Here is a 25,096-nt window from a genome sequence, read left to right on the forward strand (position 1 = left end):
TTGTTATTTCTCTTTTTAGCTGACCCTCGCACCAACCAGTTCTTCAATAAACCGTATCTTCTTCAATAAAGTGCTTTTTTTTTTTCAGCCAACAGTGTCGGCTGAAAGCCTACTTATGGTATTTATTGGTGTTCGCGTGTTGGTTTACCAACAGCGTCACGCGTGTATAGTCCTTACATTTTCCCTATTTACTTTGTCTATTCTGTTCAACGCTGTCTGCAGTATATTTACCTTCACAGTCATTGCTGAAACACTGCATTTGTATCACGACTTGTCCTTACGATGTTTATCTGAACACCGCCCTCCTTATGTGATAATGCCTTGTATAGGCCTCTAAGCTTTTAATAAATGAAGATAATGATGAAATCAATCATGTTCTGTTTTGGCATAAAAATAATCAAATCGCAGGCTCGAAATACTTCTGCGAATTGTTACTGGTTATATTCATTTCCAGCAAACAAACAAAATTACACTTTTGGCGTGGCTCCCTGGAAGCGGCAAGTATTGAATTCAGCAAAGTGATCATTTGCAGCAACACACTGGCAAATAAAGTTAAATAAAGGCATATTGATTACGCAGGAGATTAATTCATCTAAAGCTCAATGTTTCCTTCTCTTCCTTGCCCAATTTTTACGTTTACGCAGCTAGCATAAACGAGCTCCAAAAAGAAACGTACCCACCGTTGCTGAATAATAATAACAATAATAATAATAATAATAATAATAATAATAATAATAATAATAATAATAATAATAATAATAATAATAATAATAATAATAATAATAATAATAATAACAATAATAATAATAATACCAACAACATATGGGGTTTCTCGTGTCAAAACCCGCCGTAGTGGAGGGCCCCGGTAATTTCGACCACCTTGTGTTCCTTAACGCGCACTGACAACGCAGAGTACACGGGCCTCTAGCATTTTGCCTCCATCGAAATGCGACCGCCACAACCGGGATCGAATTCGCGTCTTTTGGGTCAGCAGTCGAACATCGTAAAGGCATAATCATAAATACGTGACCACCATCACCTATGCCAATTTTTTATTCCCCAGCGCCTTGCAAGTAGGACCACTTATTCATTCATTGAAAATATTCCGTAATATGTATATATATATATATATATATATATATATATATATATATATATATATATATATATATATATATATATATATATATATATATATATATATATATATATATATATATATATATATATATATATATATATATATATATATATATATATATATATATATATATATTGACTTGACTAGATTAGAATGCACTCGATTAAACTTAAAAGGTCCCTGTAAGGGCACTCCCAAGCCACGTAAACGTGTAGAGTACAACTAGAATAGTAAACCGCAGTGCAATCATTCAGCGATTGCTTTCTTAATTTTCTTTCTTTAATTACCTCGGAAGGAGACGGCTGGTAGCGTGGCATATGCGACGACTTAGTTTAAAAAGTCAAAGGTTAAACGTTAAAAAAGTTGATAGTTAGAAAGTGAATGGTCGTGCGAAAAAACAGTGTCTTTCACACAGAACAGTACCCGGACAAGCGCAAACTCACGCTGTTTATTCCGTTGCGACGAGCTCTTTCCATCGGGTGAATAAGAGCAGGGTTCCTGTCTAACTCACGAGATGGCGCGCGGGACCCATTCACGACTCGTACCCGAACGCCGGGATCACCGACATCCCAGTAGCGTCCTCACCTCTCTCTCTCTCTTTGCTCACCTGTCTCCTAAGCATATACCCTCTACCACTCTCTCTACAACCTCCTCACTCAATATTTTCCTTCTCTCGCGCTTCTCGCGCCGAGCGCCGGCGCTTCTTTAGTGGCTCCGAGGCGCGCCGACCCGACAAAAACTCTTTTCTCCCCCCGCAGTCGCGCTGTCTCAGTAACGCTTCATCACTCAAAGGGCGCGCATGCGCCTCTTCAAGTTCCGCGCGCCAGAACAACTCCTAAAAGACACTCGTTCTATGTAACGCTAAGGCGTCTCACCCCGCTCAGTGCCGTCTAACAACGTGAATGATCGCTACGTCGCGTTTATTTCGCGGCGAAACAACTTCGCCAGAAACCAGCTGCGTGTCACGTGACTTCACTGTTAGCACCAATCTGTCGCGCGCATGCGGTTCTCGGCGTGTGACTCGAGTTTCGTCGCGCTTTATGCGGCGTTGAACATCGTGTTCCGTTGAGTTTCGAATCGCGTTCCTGTGTGAACGGGGTGTGTTTACACAGCGAATCTCGTCCCCCGAATGCCGGCCCTTGGCAGCGGACTCGTGACGTTCCGCTGACATCTCAGGCAGTGACTGTGTGTTTCTGCCCTTGGGACCGATCGTCCGAGGGGATTAGGATTAACCTAATCCCCCTCTCTACCTCCACCTCCGGCAGGCCGCTCCTTCAGTCTGAGGGAAAGGGCGCGGGTTCCTAATTGGATCATGGGAATTCGCATATCGTCCATATACCGTGAGGTAAGTTTATTGTTCTTCCGTTTATTTCCCTCGCCCATTTCCTTCTTTCATTTGAACGTCTACGGGACGTAGTGACATTGGCCACGTCTTAACACTTGTATACGTGCTCTCCTGGCGAGACGGTCTAAAAACGTCGTTGTTTGTTCTTTTTCGTCGCGAATGCGTGCGGGCTCCGAAAGCGTCTGGTCGACATTCTGTGTCGGCCGCACCTGTGCTCGTAGTAGGGCACACGAAATCAACTTAACCGTGTTGAAGGATGTGCGCAAGGACAATGACGAATCCTGGGACTCCTGCAGCGCTCTCGGATTCGTTCCCCGTTTAAGTTCTTGTTCACATCACCGAGAGTATCCCGGGTCACACATGGTTCTTCCGGTTCATGCAAAGGTTAGAAATTTTCCTCACTGTAAAATCCTCGTGAACTTTCTCATACTTTCGCGTGATATGTGAATTCATGTATCAATTTGTCCGGCGATCTAAAGAAAATAGTTTACGGAACTGTTATGCCTGTTCTTGGTTCAGAGCTGCGGATTTGTAAGTTTTGTCCTTCAATTGTTTTCTTGTCGTTTTTTTTCAGACTGATTTGAGAACAATATTGTAAGAAATTTCAGGATATTTTTCGGTTCAGAGTATGTCAGATCTAGAAGCTTTTTGTGACATAGAATTTTTGAAATAGCATCACTGGAGTGCAAAAGGAAACGGCCCTACCTTAGGCTTTTCCTGAACCCTGCACAGTGTTATTTACAATGTTACAGTTAAGGTCAATTCCTTAAATCTTGTAGTGCATTTTAGTCACTGTATCTCATTGGTTCGAAATATTTTAACACTGAGAAATGTTCATCGAGGTAGCGTATATAAAGTGTAAATTTCGGTTGCATTGTATACTGTTTACGAAGTTACAGCAAACTTTACGCTTCGAACTGTTGATTTCTGGCACTTCACCTCATGGTCGCTCTGATTACAACAAAATCTGTAGTCTACGGATGACAATCGAAAGCGTGAACATAATTACTAAGGTGTTTTGTTTATAGAAACCACGGGCCCCTTATATGGCCGGAATGGAAGGGTCATACAATGCAAACCGTTTGCAATAAATTTAAGTACAGTCCATAACTTTCTAAATTATAATATTGTCTTTTAAATCTAGTAACATATATGTACAAATAACCAGAACCGAACCCTTCTTAAGTAGCTGTCCTTAAATTATTTAGTCTTATAGCAACGCGTCATTCTTGGCGTGAGGAAGCGTTAAGAATTGCCTACAGTGCAACTCCTCCTGACTGCAGCATCCCTAAATGTCGTACACCAAACCCTGCGCATTACGACAGTGGACAGTGTCGTGCATTTTCTTTTATTCCCGTATGGTTGGAACTTACAACATGAAACGTTGCATGTTAATCCAGGGGCCTACCCAGACATAAGTGAATATTTTTTAATGGAAATTATAGTTTATATTGAGCCATAATCTATACCATATCTATAGCAGTTACCTAGAGCATTTTTAGTTGGCACAAACCATTCTTGAGTTGCTCAAGCTGGACTTTTCGATTCACTTTTGAATGACGTGAACGCTGAACAACCCTTTCACTGAAAGGAAGGATTCATTCAAACAAGTACTCAGTTGCTTCGTTCCTGTTGGTTTAAAACTTTCTTGTGCTTCATACACCCAGTGTTATCGTCACTGTTTCTATGAATAAACTTCAAAGCACTTTGTTTCTGGCCGTCTTGCGCGCACACTAATAAAACGTGTCAAGCTGTCGCAGCAGCGCGCAAACTAGCTGAGATAGACTAGAACAGCGTCATCGTCCGCAGTAAAGAAAACCCCATCCCACCTAAATCCCACTCCGTCTGCCTCCATCCAACGGGATTTTGTTGCAATGCCTTAGTGTCTCTATTGAGCACTTCGTGCAATGCCGGCTGTTTCAGGAGCCGCGACACTGTTTTCCCCGAAAACGTCACACGCAGAGCAGACTAGGCTAATGTCTTCTTTTTTTGTTGTAGTTTTTTTATTGCCTCTCAAGATAGCAAGACGTAGAAGCGTAAAACGTCCATGTTTCTTTCAGGACGTTCGAGGGTACGCTGCCTGGAAAGGTCGCCACGTGACAGGGGCTTTCTTACCGTTGCACTTGCTACAGGGTGCCGATCAATTATGCACATGCGTTGTTTGTAACGTCGAGTGCTCTGAGCTCTCAGAGCAAATAGCTGGTCTTAGTTGCTTGGTGGTCTTGCATTACCTGAATGCATCGTGTTAACGCAACTGTACTTCAGATAGGAGTACTGGGCTGATAGGAACAACTCGGTCCACAACTTAATCATTGTATTGAATGCAGACCATGTAATTCTTAGAACAGCGGATAGCCGATATTCACCGTCGTTAACCAACCCTAACCTACGTTAGTCAATTTTTAGCTAATGATAGTTAACCTGCGACGGCCATTGTAGCACATACGCTATGCAGTTTCCATATCTACAAGTTCGAATGTACTCATTTGAAACAAAACATTATTCCGTAATGTAGCACTTTCAGTAACCTGGCGTAAGTCTTTACTCACAGTTAGCTCCGCCAATCAATTAATTATTTGATTATTAATTATTACATCAATAGTATAATAGTGAAGTGACAATTTAAACAATACTTCATTGCTTTTTCTTGTGCCAGTGCTACTTTACGAGCAGATATGAGCATGCATATGCAAGCAAATGTGGTATTTGTTTTCCTCAGAGTTCATCGTCGACATCCGGTCTGTTTACAGAAAGGGAATGTAAGAGCCACATGAACACCGTTGTTCTCAAAATTTTGCGCCTTTATACCTAACTTTAGTAACATTAGTAACTAACCAACCAACTAACTAACCAATGTCCTCAAAAACCCTACATGCAAAGCTTCTGCTTGCTTTTGCATTTTTTGTGCGAACACGTCCGAACGTTGAACACGCGTGCAAAACGGGGCATACGCATACAAAATATTAGTCTCAGATAAATGATGTGTGCAGCGTTCAAGATTCTTTGGCAATAGTTTTTAGAAAAGCAAGTTGAATGATAAATATACACAAGATGCTAACGATATCGATGAATCTGGCCATCGCACATTCGATGGGTGTATAGAGTGGCATCTGAAGGACACACGGTTCTGTTCGTCTCCATAAGAGCTTATCCGGGTGGTCTCTACACAAGCTATGCTTGTGTAGTGACCGAGTTCCACAGGACAGATCGTACCTGCATCTCCCTGTCTATGCCTATCGTTTGAGCGATCTTCCGTTGCTCGGTGCAGTTGTGGTCACGCGTAATGTTGTTACCAGTATTCAGAAACACTTCCATGTGGAAGCGCGTTCATACTGATGTACATATATATATATATATATATATATATATATATATATATATATATATATATATATATATATATATAGCATCAGACGCCACCGCGTGGCACGAGACGCAAAAGGGTAAGTCCACGCGCCGCAGTTTAGAAGAAAAAGAAATATCTAAAAGCGCCGGGTTCTGCATAGCGGACACTTAACAGCGCGCGTTGCTCAAACACAGACGTAACAACTGTGACAGTTGTTAGTTCGCGCCTTTCATGTGTGTACCTGTGCGTTCTTTTCCAGCGTCCTCCTTTGTGCTTAAACTATGCAAACCGGACCAATACCAGTTCTTCGCTTGTAGGAAAACGAATTTGCCCGTTTCTGTGTATGTAGACGGGAGTCGCGTAGTTGAAGCATTTTTCTCGAATGGAAAACGTATAGTTAGCATATACGACAAAGTATGCCCAACGTTGGAAAGATATTTCGTAACGTTCTCATTACGTTTTCACTTCTATACGCTAGCGAAATGGCAATGCTGCAATGTTCTACCTAACCGTTTTGAAAGTAAACACGCTTCAAATATTTTATTGTAAGCAACTAAATTTTCTCGAATATTTAACAAGCTGAAACTTTTTTTTTCCAACTTCGGCTCTTCTGGAGTAGCTGTGTCGCCATTCGCTTCAGCTTCCACGGCGCTTCCGTGACGGAAGGCTTGCTTTTTGTTTGAATTCACGGAGCAGCCTCGTCTGCTGATGTTATTGCGCATGCTTTAATGATCTTCAGTTAGCCATAGTGACTTAAACAGCAGCGTTTTTGACAGGTTTATGTTTATTTTCGTGCAACGAAGTATCTTCTTCGTGGCGTACCTTCTGGTGTTGCTTAGCGGCTAATTCGTTGCGCTGCCATAAGCGTCAGCGCACGGGTTCGAATCCCGGTCATGGTGACCCCATGTCGATGGAGGTGGGATGCAAACACGCAAGTGTATTTAGATTTGTGTGGACGTTCAAGAACACCGGGTGGTTAAAATTAATCATGTTTCCCACAGTGTGACATGGTTCGTAACCCTGTCGTTATTTTCGCACGTAATATTTAATACCTATATAACTATACTTCACAACTATATTTCATTACTAACTTTTATTGAGGCGAAAGCCTCAGATTCATCATCAAACACGAAAACATGGCGTCACATGTCGCCAAAATTTGTGACGCCATCACATGAAATCGCCGCTTGGTCAAAGGTGGGCCGATCACGGAGGCAGTGCAGAACCATTTGATGTGCAGAAAGCGTTCAAAGCCTGCAATCACGGAGGCAGTGCAAAGCCACGTTCGGTGCGGAAAGCTTTCGGGCGGGATTAATACAATCGACTGGGAAGATAAAGAAGATGGCTTTCGCCTATCAGTCGTCTTAGGCGAATGCCGAAGGAGCCGTGTGTTTTTTTCTTTTTGCGTTTCTTCTGCAGATAGCATTTTCATATGTCAATTCATTATTATTTGCTCCCTAAAGAATGAGGCTATGGAAACACGTTTTGGTTCAATAGCTGAATTCGACTTAATGGTTCGATCACAAATTGACAGGAGCGACCTCTGTGTCTGCGACAAGAAGCTATATAAAATATATAATGGCAGCTAACAATCATTCGGTTCAATAATAACATTCTTCTGATCCGAAAATGAATAACCGTGTTGCGAACGCAAATAATCACAACTTGCAACGCCTTTCGACACAATAGACGGATCGCTACGTGCCTAGTAAAAACCTTATGAAGCTTATTCTAAGCTTCATTGGCAAAAAGGTAGATTGTGAATATGAAACGATCGAAAATTTGTTATTCACGAGGCTAGCGCCCAGAATTTCTTGTCAAGGAGTGCTTCTTACACCATAATCAAAGTTCTTAGAACTTCTCATTTCTTACGGGAGACAGTCAGACGATATGTAAAAATATAAATACTTATGCTATCGGGACGTTTTGCAATTCGATTGACTCTGCGATGTCGTGATGGTGCTGTCAGGAGGCGTGACGCATTTGCATGCATGTTTCATTTGCGTACAAGTGGACGACGTGAAAGCAGATTTTGTTTAATTCCACCAGATCCGGCTACTTGTATATTGAAGAGCGACACTCCGAGACTCGATTAGAATCGATGTCGTTTCGAGGAAAAGGAAGTTACTGAGGAGTTCTCGCAGATATGCAAATTACGTATGCAAACGAATTAGCGCGAAACCGGATACTATATTTAGGGCAGTCTACCTCGAAGCAGTTTTTGCGTATAAATGTATGTAAGGAAGAAATTGGTGCCTGTGAATTTGCACCACTGCTTCTCTTTTCTGGCATGGTAGTTTTCCCCGTGATGTTTTTAACAAGTATGAAAGTTGAGAAAGTAGTAACCCTTTGATGTAGCTTAGCGATTAAGATGTCGTGCTGCTAAAGCCAAGTCCCTGGGTTCGTTTCCCTACCATGGGGGCCGCATTCCGATGGGGGTAAAATTTAAAAAGATGGTTGATCCCTCTGTCATAGGAATCGGTATAACACGAAAGTGAAACGTGTCGTCCCAGAAGTGGTTGATTGCTTTATTGCATTGGTATATCAGAGCTTGTATAATGTCCATTGTTGTTTCGCAAACTTTCTTTTTTTTTTGTTCTGAGAGAAATAAAGATACCACCACCACCACCGCCGCCGCCTGATGCGGGCGCACTCACGTTGACGCCTAGTGGCACATCTCCGAACCGACGACTAACGCCCATGATCAGGAGTTAACTCTTGTGGTAGCTGAAGTTTTTGAAGGGCCCCTAAACCACCAACAGATGCTGGCCTGCTCCTCTCCGTGCCTTTCCTCTATCGACAACAGCCGTCATGATGTCACCTGTATGATTAAGCGATGTCGCGACCAACAGACGCTGTCAATGGGCTTAGAAGAGCCTGTTTTCTGCTAGGGGATGCGCGCGCTTCTTGCGTTTTCCACCTTGGACGCTGAGTAACGGCACTCGGAGAGGTGGATAGACGAGCCGGCGAACGCAGCCTAGCGAAGGAAAGAGCGAAACGAGAAAACGCGTGCAACTCCGCCTGCGTTCGCTGTAGACTCGTGCACAACTGCAACGCCACAACTAAATTTCGACCTCTGGGTGGTTTAGGGGCCCTTTAACATATACGTGGACACCGCATATGCTGAATCCCGCGCAAATATGGCATCAACAAGCACGTAATAAACACTGATACTCGATATCCACTCTTCCAAGGCGTCGTGTAACGCGAAGACAAACGCTACGCGCGTTGTCTCTTCCCTCTAGCCTGGCAGTTAATCCTCACAGGGCGAGCGGGGACCGCGGTGCGACAACCAGGCGAGCGTCGGAGAACTATTTTTCGATATGTATGGATGGTATGAGCGAGGCTTGGGCTGAAGATACCACCTCGCGGTGTGTTAAGCGAAATTACACTTCTATGGAAAACGCGACGAATGGGACGATCGCAGCAACGGCGCGTTCTCTTGTTTTGTTTTTCGAGCCTAGTGGCACACATGTGACCACCCCGTTATAAAGGGGGCGCTCATAGCAAACAGCCATCCGCCCATGCAAGGGCACTGCGAGAGGAAAGTGTGAAAGATAAAAGGCGCGTTCATGAAACCTCCCCTATGTGTTTGACGGTAGCTCAGTGGGCTAAACGCCCGCCAGCCATCGTCGCGGACCGAGAGGTCATGGGTTCGACTCCTGTCGACGGAACTCTTTCTTAAAGTTTTTTTTTCTTTGAGATTTGATGGCTTTCAATTTGCTGACATATTTCCGTGACGGAAATACGCCATGAATATCTTGGTAGACCCCGTCATAAAACACTTTCGTGTTAAAAAAACACGTCTTCTTAAAGTTAGGTCAACGTTAAGGAACTCTAGGTCGTCAAAGTCAATCTGGAGTGCCCCTGACGGCATGCTTCATAATGATATGTTGGCTATGACACGAGAAAGCTTAAAATATGTATATTTTGAGAAAGTAATGCATAGGTGGACATTCACATGAAAGAAGTTAGAGTGTTAAAACACAAATTCGTACACAACATAAACGTTCACAAAATTTTATTGTTCATACTTTTTAAAAAGACATGCTTTAACACATAGTAATATAGAGCGCGGAAAAACGGGATACAAAATGTAAGAACAACACGGAACGAGTGCTGACTGCCTACTGAAACATTTATTGCGCATAACCATTCTTAAATAAGAGGGCCACATAGCACACGCACATAAGGGTCCGGTTAGAAAAACAAGTTACAAAAAACAGCAAAGCTATATCTTCGTAAGCTCAAGAACCTGCCTGTCAAATCAGACACGCTAATATGTACATCGCTTGCTGTACGTCTGTGGTGTACTTGATCCCACTTTCATGTGGCCGTGTGTATGTTGGGCAGACGGGGCGTTGCATTAATTTACGCCTGCGTGAGCACAGTATTTCTGTAAAAAGGCCGAGCTAGCTCGTACTTGTTGCTACACTGTCGTTATTGTGTATGTGTTCCTTCCTTTGGCAACAGCACCATTTTGTACCGTCACAGGGGGCGGGAAATTGTGGAGGCTGCAGACATCAGCGTTCTTTCCGATGCATTCGTCGCTCAGGCCTCGATCGCATTACTTGACAAAGAGCTGGATTATCTGAGCTTAGGAAGATAGTTATCGCTTTGCTGTTTTTCGTAACTTGTCTTTTTTTCTAACCGGACCCTCATGTGCGCGTGGTATGCAGCCCTGTTGTTTAAGCTGGGTTATGCGGAATAAATGTTTCAATTGGCAGTCAGCGCTCGTCATGTGTTGTCCTTCCCTTGTGTCATTCGTTTTTTTTACTATGCTGTTTGTTATTATGCGTCCATATCAACTAGCCCAGCTTACCACCCTTTTGCGCTTATACGTTTCTGAGTTGCGCCATAAAACCCAACATAACTAAGTTTCTGAGTTGTTCGAAAGGACTTTCCTTAACGCACTCGAATAAAACAGGAAACAAAGTTCTTTCGTGAAATGCGACCCTATCGGATGTTTAGTCAGACGTTGGAGCACATCTTAGCAAATTTGTTATCGTCGTGTTCTTTTAGGGGCGAAGCTCCTCGGAGTGTGGATCGTTCCCTCCTCTGTAATAGTAGTAGTATGTATGCAGCTCTAGTTTAATGAATTGCTCACTAGATGGCGTTTCATGTATTTCTTATTCCATGCTTTTCAGGTATTTGTATAGAAAAAGCGTTGACACGCAGTGGAGAAAAAGAACTAGGAGGCTCACCAGTAAATATACGGCTGGCAGTGCGGGCGATATGGCAACAAGGAGCATTAAGCGGAAGGTCAGAGAGGCGGAGATGACTTATTGGATGACAGCGATGGAAAAGAAGCCGGCTCTGAGTAACTACCGAATAGGAAAAAACGAAATAAGGAGGGAAAGGTTTTATGATAATTCAAGGGGAAGCGCTTTACTGTTTGAAGCAAGGTCGGGCTGCCTTAGAACGCGTAGTTATAAAGCGAGATTCAGTAACGAAGAAGAACATTGTACATGCTGCGGGGGAACTAAGGAAACGATGGAACATGTACTGATTGAATGTGGCGATATTCACCCAGGTATACGTGTGGGCACGAGTCTACATGAAGCCTTGGGTTTTAGGGACAACAATGGAAAGCTGAACACGTCCGCCATAGAAATAAGTAAGAGACGGTTAGAGTATTGGTGGCAGAAAAGTAGAGATAAAGTACAAAAATAAATAATGGGGGAAAATAAGGTCATTCTGCCTTAAGAGGCAGAGAGATGGACCGTGAATTTATATTTTTTGGTATAATAACATAGGTTTAATCAATGTAGATAAGGCATTAGGACAACATGAAACAAGGAAGCTTTTTTTCTTCTTTCTCTTTTTTTTTCGCCTTCGAGCCTGGTGGCAGACATGTCACCGCCCCGTTATAAAGGGGACGCTCATAGCATCCATCCATCCATCCAGAGCTCTAGTGTAATGAATTGCTCACTAGATGGCGTTTCATGTATTTCTTAGAGTCGCTGTTTAAAGATGACAGATGGCACTTGTATAATGCGAATGGCGCATGTCATTGTATGCCTGCGATCGTAAAAGGCGCTCGCTCTTGGCGCGCTTTCTTTTTCTCTCGGGAGCGGACACTTTCCCTACATTTCACCGATCACAAAGCGGTGATAATGAAGGGACCACGTAAACCAACAGTGCAATAAAAGTTTTATGTTTAATATATACACGGTGTTTCACACTCTTTATATGATGTACTGGGCGAATTTCACGGAAGAGTTTCACGGTTTACCGATGATTTCCTCCGGAGCTTCACCCCACTCATCATCATTCACCCCGTGGATATGCTGTGATTTTTTTTGCGTCTTGCCTGCAATCTCCCTTTCTATTTCTATATGTTATCCTATCCAGGGTAAAGAGATTCTCAATATCAATATCTTTGGAGCTCTATGAGGAAATCCTTTCCAACAATACCAAAAAGCCATTCTTATAGCGGAATTAGATTTCGTAAATCTACATGGAAGCAATGACGAAAGGCTTTTCGAATGACGAAAGGTCTTTTCGAAGTTTCTATATAAGCTCGCCATGACGTCATGGATTTTCTAAAGCGTCTAATTTTACATAGCTAACAATTTATTCGTAAAAACAGGCGGCGTTGTCTCCCAAGAAAGCCATCAGAGACATGACTTGTTTCAAGAGTTTTCACTATGCTACTGTGGCCTGAATAAAGAAAAAGCATACATTGAAATCCGCCACGTTCTATTGGCTCGGCGGCAACAGGGGTTCACTGAGCACTGGAAAGAGAATGAAACTTAGATAAATATAGTTTTTATTACAGTACTATTGACGCTTCGAGCTTTTCACCGGAGGAATTTCCACCGCTCTTACTATAAATACTACCATTGTCTTCACTACTTAATTGACTAGACGACTGCAACGTTGATGATTGGGTTATGAAGGGCTCAAAGGAATATTGTAAAAATTTTCTAATTACACACAACATTGAGCTTGATGATGAGGTTATGAAGGGCTCAAAGGAGTCTTGTGAAAATTTTATAATTACCCACACACTGAGTTTCTCTGACAAGAACTATAGTATATATTGTAAATATTTTGATTCTGTCCCAGGCTTTAGTCGTGGTTCAAAGCAAAATGTTGTATTTTTCTCGATTTTTTACATTTGCTGTTGACATTTTTTTGCGACACTTCAATTTAATACCGTATGCACGGTATTTTTTCTATGATTTGTACGCTACGCACGGCCTGCGGGCCAAACTGTTGTAGGAGCAGAAGGCCTTGTTAGGCCACACGGTCTTTAGCTTCTGCTTCCTTTCTGTTGGGAACGACATAAATTCATTCATTCATTCATTCATTCATTCATTCATTCATTCATTCATTCATTCATTCAAACACGGTTACATTTTTGAACATCAAGCAGGTAGCCACTTCTGTAATAGTCCTTTATTCTATTTTTGTTTTCTCTCTAATAATTACGCCCTTACTTCAATATTTGTATAATCGTTGTTTGAAAGTAACTACTTACAAGTGCAGATGGAATTAATGAACTTACAGTGTACCTATGGAGGTGCTGTCTCATGTAAGCGCTTATTACTCTATTATCCTACACACCACACTACACATTACATTATATTAGGGCCCACCGCAGCGGCTTTCATCGCTTTGTCTCTTTATTATGCCAATATTACCTCGACCACGCACGCGATGCAGGAAAGGCGTTTTGTCCCCTAATGTTAGCTCGCCTCTCGTACCTTATTCACTGTTCTGTGCCCTTCATATACGTGTACACCCACGGTAAATAACACCATCGCCTCCGAAACTATCGCAACACACGCCAGGGCCGTGTTTGTCCCTCTCGCGCCGTGTCATAAACAAAAAACAAGTAATAAGACACAAAGATAGCACAGAACAACGGACAAAATATTAAAACCCTGTGGAGACGACACAGCGATACCCGGACGTGGACGCTTCCCGAGTCCACAGTGAGTGGACCATCAGGCGAGGCTCGGCGCGTTTGCGGCGCATTCGCGTCCCTCCCGGTGAAAGGATAATAACGCTCAGTCCACCTTGGGCGAGCGTTCGAATGACTCTCCGCTAGGTGACCGGGATAGAGCACCCAGGAGAAATGCCGGACGCTTGAATACATAAACGGCCCTTTTGTGAGTGTGCTTTTACGTCTCTTTCTCTTAGAGTTGTGCGTTGATGTCTATTTGTGTTAGTGTGTGTGGGCAAAAAGAACACACTCTATCCCTCCTTCCTCGGTGCGTTCCTCTGTGTGCGTGTGTATGCGTACCAACGTACACGCTTTCTATATCTGCATCTTTACGTGTGTGTCTTGGTGTCCATTTGTGTGAGTATGTGTGGGTACAAGAGAACACACTGTCTCTGCTTCTTTATAGATGTGCGTTCGTATCTATCTATCTATCTATCTATCTATCTATCTATCTATCTATCTATCTATCTATCTATCTATCTATCTATCTATCTATCTATCTATCTATCTATCTATCTATCTATCTATCTATCTATCTGTCTGTCTGTCTATCTATCTATCTATCTATCTATCTATCTATCTATCTATCTATCTATCTATCTATCTATCTATCTATCTATCTATCTATCTATCTATCTGTCTATCTGTCTGTCTGTCTGTCTGTCTGTCTGTCTGTCTGTCTGTCTGTCTGTCTGTCTGTCTGTCTGTCTGTCTGTCTGTCTGCCTGGACGCCTATGCGCGCACTACCAACGTACACACTTCATCTCCATATTCTTTCTGTTTGTGTTCCTGCCTGCTTATGTGCGTACTCACATACACATAAATGTTTTTGTTTACTGTGTTCCTGTGTCTGTGTGCACGTGCCATTTCGCGGCTCTCCCCTCCGCTTGCCAAGACGGTGACGGCTGTGCCTACACTAGCTCTATGGTGTTCATTCTTTTGTACGCGTGTGTCTGCACGCACGTGCCATTTTCGCGAGTGCACCAGTGCGTTCGTTTGTGCGTTGGTCTTTGTAGTCTCTGCACGCATTGGTCTGAGAGAGAGTGAGAGCGAAATAGAGAGAGAGTGTGCGCGTGTGTGTGTGTGTGCGAGAGAGAGAGAGATGGGGGGGGGGGGGAGGTTATGGTTGTTCCGGCGAGTCGTAATTCGTTTACTTCCAGACGCACGGCCGCCCCAATTCTGTCCCGAACTCTTCCCGCACCCTCCAACATCCAGGCTCACCTTCCCATGCAGGCCTGTCATTTTCCCCGTCCGCCGTACGTTCACGACAGAAATGAATGCGAGCGTATGCAGAAATGGCGATGCTGTCAGGCGTGGCTGCGACTTTATGGTTTCACTGCTCTGGACGGGGTAAGGTTGCACAGCACCGCGCCCGTGAGGCGCGCCACTACGCGGGATTCTGCTCATCAATCAATCAACGAGCGCGCTTTGGCTGTCGAATGTGCCGGAACAGGGGGTAATGGAATAGATTGCTTCTCAAGGGGTGCTCGTACATAAGGGGCATGAACGTATGATTCGTCTTCCTGTTCCTGTTTTTATGGATCGACACACTACTGCCACAAGCTGGTGAGGAGTCGGGTAATCAATTGGTTACGTTATCGACCTGTTAATAAAGCGAGCCGTTTGTCAGGGAATGGAGCCGCTCGGGCAATCAGTCAGCGTATCGCTAGCGTGGAGACAACTCGACCTTGTAGTACTACTTCCCTGCTTTATGTAGTCCATGCGAAGACATCTCCTAATCAGCCGAGCATAGTATGTATGAGCACAGGAATCAGTTAGGGTAGCAAATGCAGCAATACCGACGTCTTCCTGCATGGTACTTCCTTGACGGTTATATACCGGCATACCTTGTTTTCCAGACGATGCCCGAGAGAAAATGGGCATACACGTTAACAAATGATTTATTGATATTGATTGATTTGCGTATAAATCTGCTTTATTAACAATGCAGGATCGTCATCAAGCAGCAGACAAAAGTTGACATTAGCAATTCAATGTGCGGTACTGGAGGCCTTTGATAGGCCTTTAGTGCCGCACATTATGTCTTAATCACAACGCGGGGTTTAAGAACAAGTATATATTGATAATACACAAAGAGTTTCTAAACCCTTGTAAGCAGGATTTTCCAGTATCTAGGCACGCTTTACCAACAAGCGATACCATAAAACACATATGAAATAAACACATAAGCAGATACGTGGTATCAATCGCATTGAATCAAGTATCATTGATTGATTGATTGATTGATTGATTGATTGATTGATTGATTGATTGATTGATTGATTGATTGATTGATTGATTGATTGATTGATTGATTGATTGATTGATTGATTGATTTGCGCCAAAGCGACAGCATCAGTATAATTGCGAAGATGTCATTTTGAGAAATAGCGCTCCTTTCACTTACACTTAAGTAGAAGTTTCATCAATCCTTGCTAAACCTTTTTATAAACAAAAGTTGTTCGTGTGATGCGTGTGGCGCGTCTTCTTCTTTAATCGTTGAATCTATTACGTAGTAGGGCAACACATCAGGAAAAAACTAAACCGCTGCGCTTGAACGGCCTGCTTACATTTAGCTGGGAGGCGAGTCACCCTGACAGAGAATCGTACCCGCCACCTCGCGTTCAGCGGCAGTAAGCCACGCGCAGTGACCTACCACGTCGCGTTCTTTGCCTTGGTCAATAGAAAATGAACTCAGCTGGAGCGGCGAGCAGGTATTAAGGCTGCAGCTCACGCTCGATTAAGCAACGGCCACTTCGCCTGCGTCTCCGACTGTCGTAACAAGGGTATACGCTACAACCAGGCGAGGGCTCGAAGCACTATAGCCGGCTCATGACTGAACAACATGCCATCGAAGTTTCCGAGTAAACTGCACAAGCCTCTGGACTTGATGTCTCGCAGTCAACGGCTGCACTCAGCGAACACTGACACCCATTGACCTTTTACTACACGCTGTCCAAACTAGCTTGCAAATTCTAATGTAGTTGAGCTTAGCGAGATGCACGAAGGACCAAGGACGAAGAAAACTGGACAAATAGTGCGCAAAGAAAGGGCAAGTAGTATCTTGCAAGAACTTCTTAAGCTGTGTTGTGACGCAGTCCCCGTAAAGCGTATTCTTGCATCGAAAAAAGCATCCTTATTTTTTTTCCTTGTTTCTTTATTAATGCGAATCTTTTTGTAGGAACTTAACCGGGATATTCTTTCGCCATTATTTGCAGTAGCATCCAAAAAACTTGTTTTCTGAGCTAAATTTGGGAGGACCTCTAGAGATGTGGACCAGGACACCCGAACTAGTCCATCAAATTATAATCAAGGCAATACGTGGCCGTCAGCAGGACTTTGTCTTGGATGGTGCAAAGCCGTGTTGCATTGCAGGGGGGGGGGGGGGCGGCAAGTGCCCCTTTTGTACTCCCCTGCCGACGCACATGAGACGGGATGCATACCACAGCGTTCTTGAAAAAGAGTGCTGTTTGGGTAAAGCCTAACCTATTTACCATTATCATTGATTAACTCTGTTGACTCGATTTACCTGATTATTTTTGAAATGGTAACTTTGTAATGGAGATGATAGTGTTTATTTTTCTCCTTTCGGAATTCTGTGTTTTCTGTTGTATATTCACCCCTCCTACTGCGCCCATGTGGGCCTGCACTATGCTCTAAATAAGTAAATAAATAAATAAATAAATTTGCTCGCATAATATCTTCATTGATTATGCTGGCTGGCACTGGCTAGCGTTGTTCACTGTTGACTACTCTTGGCTAATATTGGTGAATGTCCGGTAATCTTGGCTGTGGATTGTTATACCGATGTAATAAATAATTACGCGTGTACCACTATTGGCACATTCGGCTTGGCTCCACCGCATTCCGACTCAGATTGTACATAGTGGGCATCGGTCCAACAAGACCACGAGACTATGATTCGTGCCTCTATGGGCCCAACCGTAAAGTACTTAAGATTTTCATCGCGGAAACAGGCCTCCGTTTAATATTTAATTGTGTGTGCCGTTGGTCAAACCTCCGAAATTAAAAAAAAAAGAAATATTGCAACAATGTTGAATCCGCTCTTGATCCGAGCCAGATGACGCATATCGGAGCCGAACGTGCAGCCGTTCGCCAGAGCAATCGGAGGCCGGAAGAGGAAATACGTCACCGCGTCTTCTGTTGCAAACAGATGAGGTGCGGAAGTCACGTGGTGAAATGTCGGTCACCTTCCAAAGTAAAAATGAGAGCGCCTCAGAGCGCTCTGAGTTGGAGCGTGGTCCTCTGAAAGAACCATCTCAACGTATTTAGAGCATTCGATTTCGACCATCCGAACGTTACGCGCGTCACCAGAGCACTCTCGAGCGCTTGAAAAACGAACAGTCGAATGTACCGCAGGTGCTGTCTACTTTTGACTATGGATTATTACAACAATATAATAAATAAACGAACGTGTACCACTAAGTCTCTGTCCTAGTTCACGAGGTGCTTTGGGTAGTACAACAGCTCCCCTTAGAATGTCTGCCATCCAGTCCTTTTCTTTCTTTCTTTGAGTGCGTTGCACCTTAGGGACCCGGATTGTCGTCCATCCACAGTCTCATGTAGCATGGTCACGCAGTGGTCATTACAGGCCTGAAACAATGCCAACAATGCTTAAAAGCAGTGCAAAATAAACTAACAAGGTCTAAAATACTATGAACTACAGAAATAACCAAGAATTACCCGCAATATTTTAACTAAAATCGCGAAAAACGCTTCTCAAACGTCCGGCTGGTGCCCGCGCCGCGCAAGGGAGGGCGCCACCTCCTCGGCAAGCGCGCGATTCCCAAGGTACTTGCTGGGTGGCCCGTACTACGCACTTCCTCGGGGTTCACGGTGTTGGAGCTACATTAAGCGCAGGGTTGACAACTACACAAAGGCCAACGCAAGAACGACATTAGCACAGGATTTAGCGCGGTATTTAGAACTACACCGGCCTACACAATAACGCCATTAGCGCAGGATTTAGTAATACACCGGCCTGCACAAGAACAACATTAGCGCAGGATTTAGCGCGGGATTTAGTACTACATCGGCCTACACAAGACAAACATTAGCGCAGGATTTAGCGCGGGATTTAGTACTACACCGGCCTACACAATAACGACGTTAGCGCAGGATTTAGCGCGGGATTTAGTACTACACCGGCCTACACAATAACGACATTAGCGCAGTATTTAGAGCGGGATTTAGTACTACACCGGCCTGCACAAGAACGACATTAGCGCAGGATTTAGCCCGGGATTTAGTACTACACCGGCCTACACAATAACGACATTAGCGCAGGATTTAGCGCGGGATTTAGTACTACACCGGCCTACACAATAACGACGCTAGCGCAGGATTTAGAGCGGGATTTAGTACTACACCGGCCTGCACAAGAACGACATTAGCGCAGGATTTAGAGCGGGATTTAGTACTACACCGGCCTGCACAAGAACGACATTAGCGCAGGATTTAGCGCGGGATTTAGTACTACACCGGCCTACACAATAACGACATTAGCGCAGGATTTAGAGCGGGATTTAGTACTACACCGGCCTGCACAAGAACGACATTAGCGCAGGATTTAGCCCGGGATTTAGTACTACACCGGCCTGCACAAGAACGACATTAGCGCAGGATTTAGCGCGGGATTTAGTACTACACCGGCCTACACAATAACGACATTAGCGCAGGATTTAGCGCGGGATTTAGTACTACACCAGCCTGCACAAGAACGACATTAGCGCAGTATTTAGAGCGGGATTTAGTACTACACCGGCCTGCACAAGAACGACATTAGCGCAGGATTTAGAGCGGGATTTAGTACTACACCGGCCTGCACAAGAACGACATTAGCGCAGGATTTAGCCCGGGATTTAGTACTACACCGGCCTACACAATAACGACATTAGCGCAGGATTTAGCGCGGGATTTAGTACTACACCGGCCTACACAATAACGACATTAGCGCAGCATTTAGAGCGGGATTTAGTACTACACCGGCCTGCACAAGAACGACATTAGCGCAGGATTTAGAGCGGGATTTAGTACTACACCGGCCTGCACAAGAACGACATTAGCGCGGGATTTAGCGCGGGATTTAGTACTACACCGGCCTACACAATAACGACATTAGCGCAGGATTTAGCGCGGGATTTAGTACTACACCGGCCTACACAATAACGACGTTAGCGCAGGATTTAGCGCGGGATTTAGTACTACACCGGCCTACACAATAACGACATTAGCGCAGTATTTAGAGCGGGATTTAGTACTACACCGGCCTGCACAAGAACGACATTAGCGCAGGATTTAGAGCGGGATTTAGTACTACACCGGCCTGCACAAGAACGACATTAGCGCAGGATTTAGCGCGGGATTTAGTACTACACCGGCCTACACAATAACGACATTAGCGCAGTATTTAGAGCGGGATTTAGTACTACACCGGCCTGCACAAGAACGACATTAGCGCAGGATTTAGCCCGGGATTTAGTACTACACCGGCCTACACAATAACGACATTAGCGCAGGATTTAGCGCGGGATTTAGTCCTACACCGGCCTACACAATAACGCCGTTAGCGCAGGATTTAGCGCGGGATTTAGTACTACACCGGCCTACAGAATAACGACATTAGCGCAGTATTTAGAGCGGGATTTAGTACTACACCGGCCTGCACAAGAACGACATTAGCGCAGGATTTAGAGCGGGATTTAGTACTACACCGGCCTGCACAAGAACGACATTAGCGCAGGATTTAGCGCGGGATTTAGTACTACACCGGCCTACACAATAACGACATTAGCGCAGTACTTAGAGCGGGATTTAGTACTACACCGGCCTACACAATAACGACATTAGCGCAGTATTTAGAGCGGGATTTAGTACTACACCGGCCTGCACAAGAACGACATTAGCGCAGGATTTAGAGCGGGATTTAGTACTACACCGGCCTGCACAAGAACGACATTAGCGCAGGATTTAGCGCGGGATTTAGTACTACACCGGCCTACACAATAACGACATTAGCGCAGGATTTAGCGCGGGATTTAGTACTACACCGGCCTACACAATAACGACGTTAGCGCAGGATTTAGCGCGGGATTTAGTACTACACCGGCCTACACAATAACGACATTAGCGCAGTATTTAGAGCGGGATTTAGTACTACACCGGCCTGCACAAGAACGACATTAGCGCAGGATTTAGAGCGGGATTTAGTACTACACCGGCCTGCACAAGAACGACATTAGCGCAGGATTTAGCGCGGGATTTAGTACTACACCGGCCTACACAATAACGACATTAGCGCAGTATTTAGAGCGGGATTTAGGACTACACCGGCCTGCACAAGAACGACATTAGCGCAGGATTTAGAGCGGGATTTAGTACTACACCGGCCTACACAATAACGACGTTAGCGCAGGATTTAGCGCGGGATTTAGTACTACACCGGCCTACACAATAACGACGTTAGCGCAGGATTTAGAGCGGGATTTAGTACTACACCGGCCTGCACAAGAACGACATTAGCGCAGGATTTAGAGCGGGATTTAGTACTACACCGGCCTGCACAAGAACGACATTAGCGCAGTATTTAGCGCGGGATTTAGTACTACACCGGCCTGCACAAGAACGACATTAGCGCAGGATTTAGCGCGGGATTTAGTACTACACCGGCCTGCACAAGAACGACATTAGCGCAGGATTTAGCGCGGGATTTAGTACTACACCGGCCTGCACAAGAACGACATTAGCGCAGGATTTAGAGCGGGATTTAGTACTACACCGGCCTACACAATAACGACATTAGCGCAGTATTTAGAGCGGGATTTAGTACTACACCGGCCTGCACAAGAACGACATTAGCGCAGGATTTAGAGCGGGATTTAGTACTACACCGGCCTGCACAAGAACGACATTAGCGCAGGATTTAGCGCGGGATTTAGTACTACACCGGCCTACACAATAACGACATTAGCGCAGTATTTAGAGCGGGATTTAGTACTACACCGGCCTGCACAAGAACGACATTAGCGCAGGATTTAGCGCGGGATTTAGTACTACACCGGCCTGCACAAGAACGACATTAGCGCAGGATTTAGCGCGGGATTTAGTACTACACCGGCCTACACAATAACGACATTAGCGCAGTATTTAGAGCGGGATTTAGTACTACACCGGCCTGCACAAGAACGACATTAGCGCAGGATTTAGAGCGGGATTTAGTACTACACCGGCCTGCACAAGAACGACATTAGCGCAGTATTTAGCGCGGGATTTAGTACTACACCGGCCTGCACAAGAACGACATTAGCGCAGGATTTAGCGCGGGATTTAGTACTACACCGGCCTACACAATAACGACATTAGCGCAGGATTTAGCGCGGGATTTAGCACTATGTCGGCCTACAGAAGAACGATATTAGCGCGGCATCTAAAACAACACCAAGTCCTGCACAACAACTAACTTTTTCTTTCGTCTCTCTGGAAGCTGCGTTTGGTGGATCGTTGAACTTAACTTAGCGTGAGCTACGCCGCCGGTGCTGTTTTGAACCCCTTTCAGAGAGCAGTCATGCTACCCTCTTGCACATGTGCGAACTCTATCGCGTTATACACGGGAAATCTTGCTTTCCTCGATCGTCTTTACCCGTAGTAAAGGTAAACTACATTAAAAACTAGTCTTGTTTTTTCTCATCTTAGTGTTGCTGAACTTTGGGGCCGCCATCCGAAGGCTAACTCAAGTCACGCTTGTTCGTAATTATGGGGTAGGCAGCGTGACATATCAACTGTTGTGGTAAGAGGAGATGTATGCCTTAACAGCGCACGCTGCTGCGTGGTTCATGGACCGATGACATACATACATACATACATACATACATACATACATACATACATACATACATACATACATACATACATACATACATACATACATACATACATACATACATACATACATACATACATACATACATACATACATACATACATACATACATACATACATACATACATACAGAGAGTCGCGCTTAAAGGGACACTAAAGGCAAATATTAAGTCGACGTTGATTGTGGAAATAGCGGTCCAGAAGCCTCGCAGTGCTACTTTTATGCCAAGGAAGTACTTAGTTTGAAATAAAATCCCGTTTTAGTGGTCCGCATCGCGTTAGCGCACTTCAAATCACCCGCCTGAAAGCGGTATTTCGCACGTCACCGTTGCTGTGCCCAACGTTGCCCGCCTTTACTGCGCGGCGGCGTGCACTGGCGGCGTGCACCATTCGAGCATCCGGCAACATCACATGCATGTGGTATTTTGTCGAACTTCCTGTCAGAGCGACTTTCACGAGCGTGCAAAACACACGCGGCAGTACGCGATACCGAAAATACCACTCAGACGCGACCGCGTGAACGAAGCAGGGCGCTGGGCGAAGCGCAGTTCGGCGAAAACGGAACTTTTTAACCACTCCCGCCGTTCCCCATGACAACGCCAAAGAGGTTCTTTTTTCCGTAAATCAAACAGAAACGAACAAGCGGAATTTTATTACGTGTCTTGATAAACGGAAAGTTCTTCTTTCATTGCAGCTAGTTTGATTACTAGTGATTAATTGTTAATGGAGAGTACCTCAGTAACCGGTGACTCGCTGATGACATTGCATTGATGAGTAACGCGGGAGACGAATTACAGCTCATGATTACTGAACTGGATACAAAAAGTAGAAGAGTAGGTCTGAAAATTAATATGCATAAAACTAAAGTAATGTTGAACGATCTTGGCAGAGAACAGCGCTTTGGGATAGGTGGCAAGACACTGGAAGTTGTAAACGAGTACGTCTACTTAGGACAGGTAGTAACCGCGGAGCCGAACCATGAAAGTGAAATAACTAGAAGAATAAGGATGGGATAGGGCTCATTCGGCAAGCATTATCAAATCATGAATGGTAGTCTACCACTATCCCTCAAGAGGAAGGTATATAACAGCTGCATCTTACCGGTACTTACCTACGGAGCAGAACCTGGAGACTTACAAAGAGGCTTCAACTTAAATTGAGGACGACGCAGCGAGCGATGGAAAGGAAAATGATAGGTGTAACTTTAAGAGACAAGAAGAGAGCAGAGTGGGTCAGGGAACAAACGGGGTTAAGGGTATCATAGTTGAAATCAAGAAGAAGAAATGGATATGGGCCGGGCACGTAGCACGTCGGCAGGATAACCGGTGGTCACTAAGGGTAACTGACTGGATTCCAAGAGATGGCAAACGCGTGAGGGGGAGACAGAAAATTAGGTGGGTAGATGAGATTAAGAAGTTTGTAGGTATAACGTGGCAGCAGAAAGCACAGGACAGGGTTGATTGGCGGAACATGGGAGAGGCCTTTGCCCTGCAGTGGGCGTAGACAGGCTGATTATTATTATTATTATTATTATTATTATTATATTATTATTATTATTATTATTATTATATTATTATTATTATTATTATTATTATTATTAATATTATTATTATTATTATTATTATTATTATTATTATTATTATTAATTCTATTCAGACTCTCCTACGTCATCAGGATCACTTCCAAAATGTACCGCTCGTGGCGCTCATCGCGTGATACATTTAGCTTAATTTCTCGGTAAGTAGGGCACTGCTGTTGATAATACTGCCGTTTTAGACGTTGTCATACATTGAGCTTTCACTCTGACATAAATTGTTATTTGCCTTTAGTGTCCCTTTAATATGACTTGCAACACGCGGGCGTGTGGCCTAACGAGTTTAAAGATTTCGCATTCCTTCCACTAGCCCTTATTTCTACAACTAAACGCTGTTCTCTCACTGGGGGATGTTCCCAAATAAGAAAATAATATTAGGTTACGGAAATGAAGCAAGTTGAAGCTGTGCGCATTCATTTAACTCGTGAGGCCACGCGCTCCCGTGTTGCAAGTACTATCGAGCGCGACTGGACATGTGCATGTTTGCGTGTATCTACATCTAACGAGCGCATAGCGAACTTCCGGTAGCCAAAAGTGCGGAGAGCTGGGCTTGTTGGTTTTACATGATTAGAAAAAACAGCGCAAAACCACAGGACACACAGGATGGGAACGCACACAGCGCTGAACTCCCAACAAAATTTATTGTGAAAAACCAAATGCATCGCCTATAAATACACACTATTATGCGAGTGGTTCTTGTGTATTTATAGGCGATGCATTTTGTTTTTCACAATAAATTTGTTGAGAGTTCAGCGCTGTGTGCGTTCCCTTCCTGTGTGTCCTGTGGTTTTGCGCTGTTTTTTCTAATCCGGTAGCC

At 44.3% G+C, this 25,096-nt stretch overlaps 1 protein-coding gene across 1 annotated transcript in view; it reads left to right on the plus strand.

Moving 5' to 3' along the window:
* Positions 1-2,438: 2,438 nt before the first annotated feature.
* Positions 2,439-25,096, plus strand: part of LOC119401539 (5'-3' exonuclease PLD3) — a 119,012-nt gene continuing 96,354 nt past the window's right edge. The window contains exon 1 of the mRNA XM_037668431.2: positions 2,439-2,486. Coding sequence (XP_037524359.1) covers positions 2,454-2,486 — 33 coding nt within the window. The 5' untranslated portion in view covers positions 2,439-2,453. The remainder of the gene's footprint in view (positions 2,487-25,096) is intronic.

Source organism: Rhipicephalus sanguineus, chromosome 8 (genome assembly GCF_013339695.2).
Source record: "Rhipicephalus sanguineus isolate Rsan-2018 chromosome 8, BIME_Rsan_1.4, whole genome shotgun sequence".
NCBI lineage: Eukaryota > Metazoa > Arthropoda > Arachnida > Ixodida > Ixodidae > Rhipicephalus > Rhipicephalus sanguineus.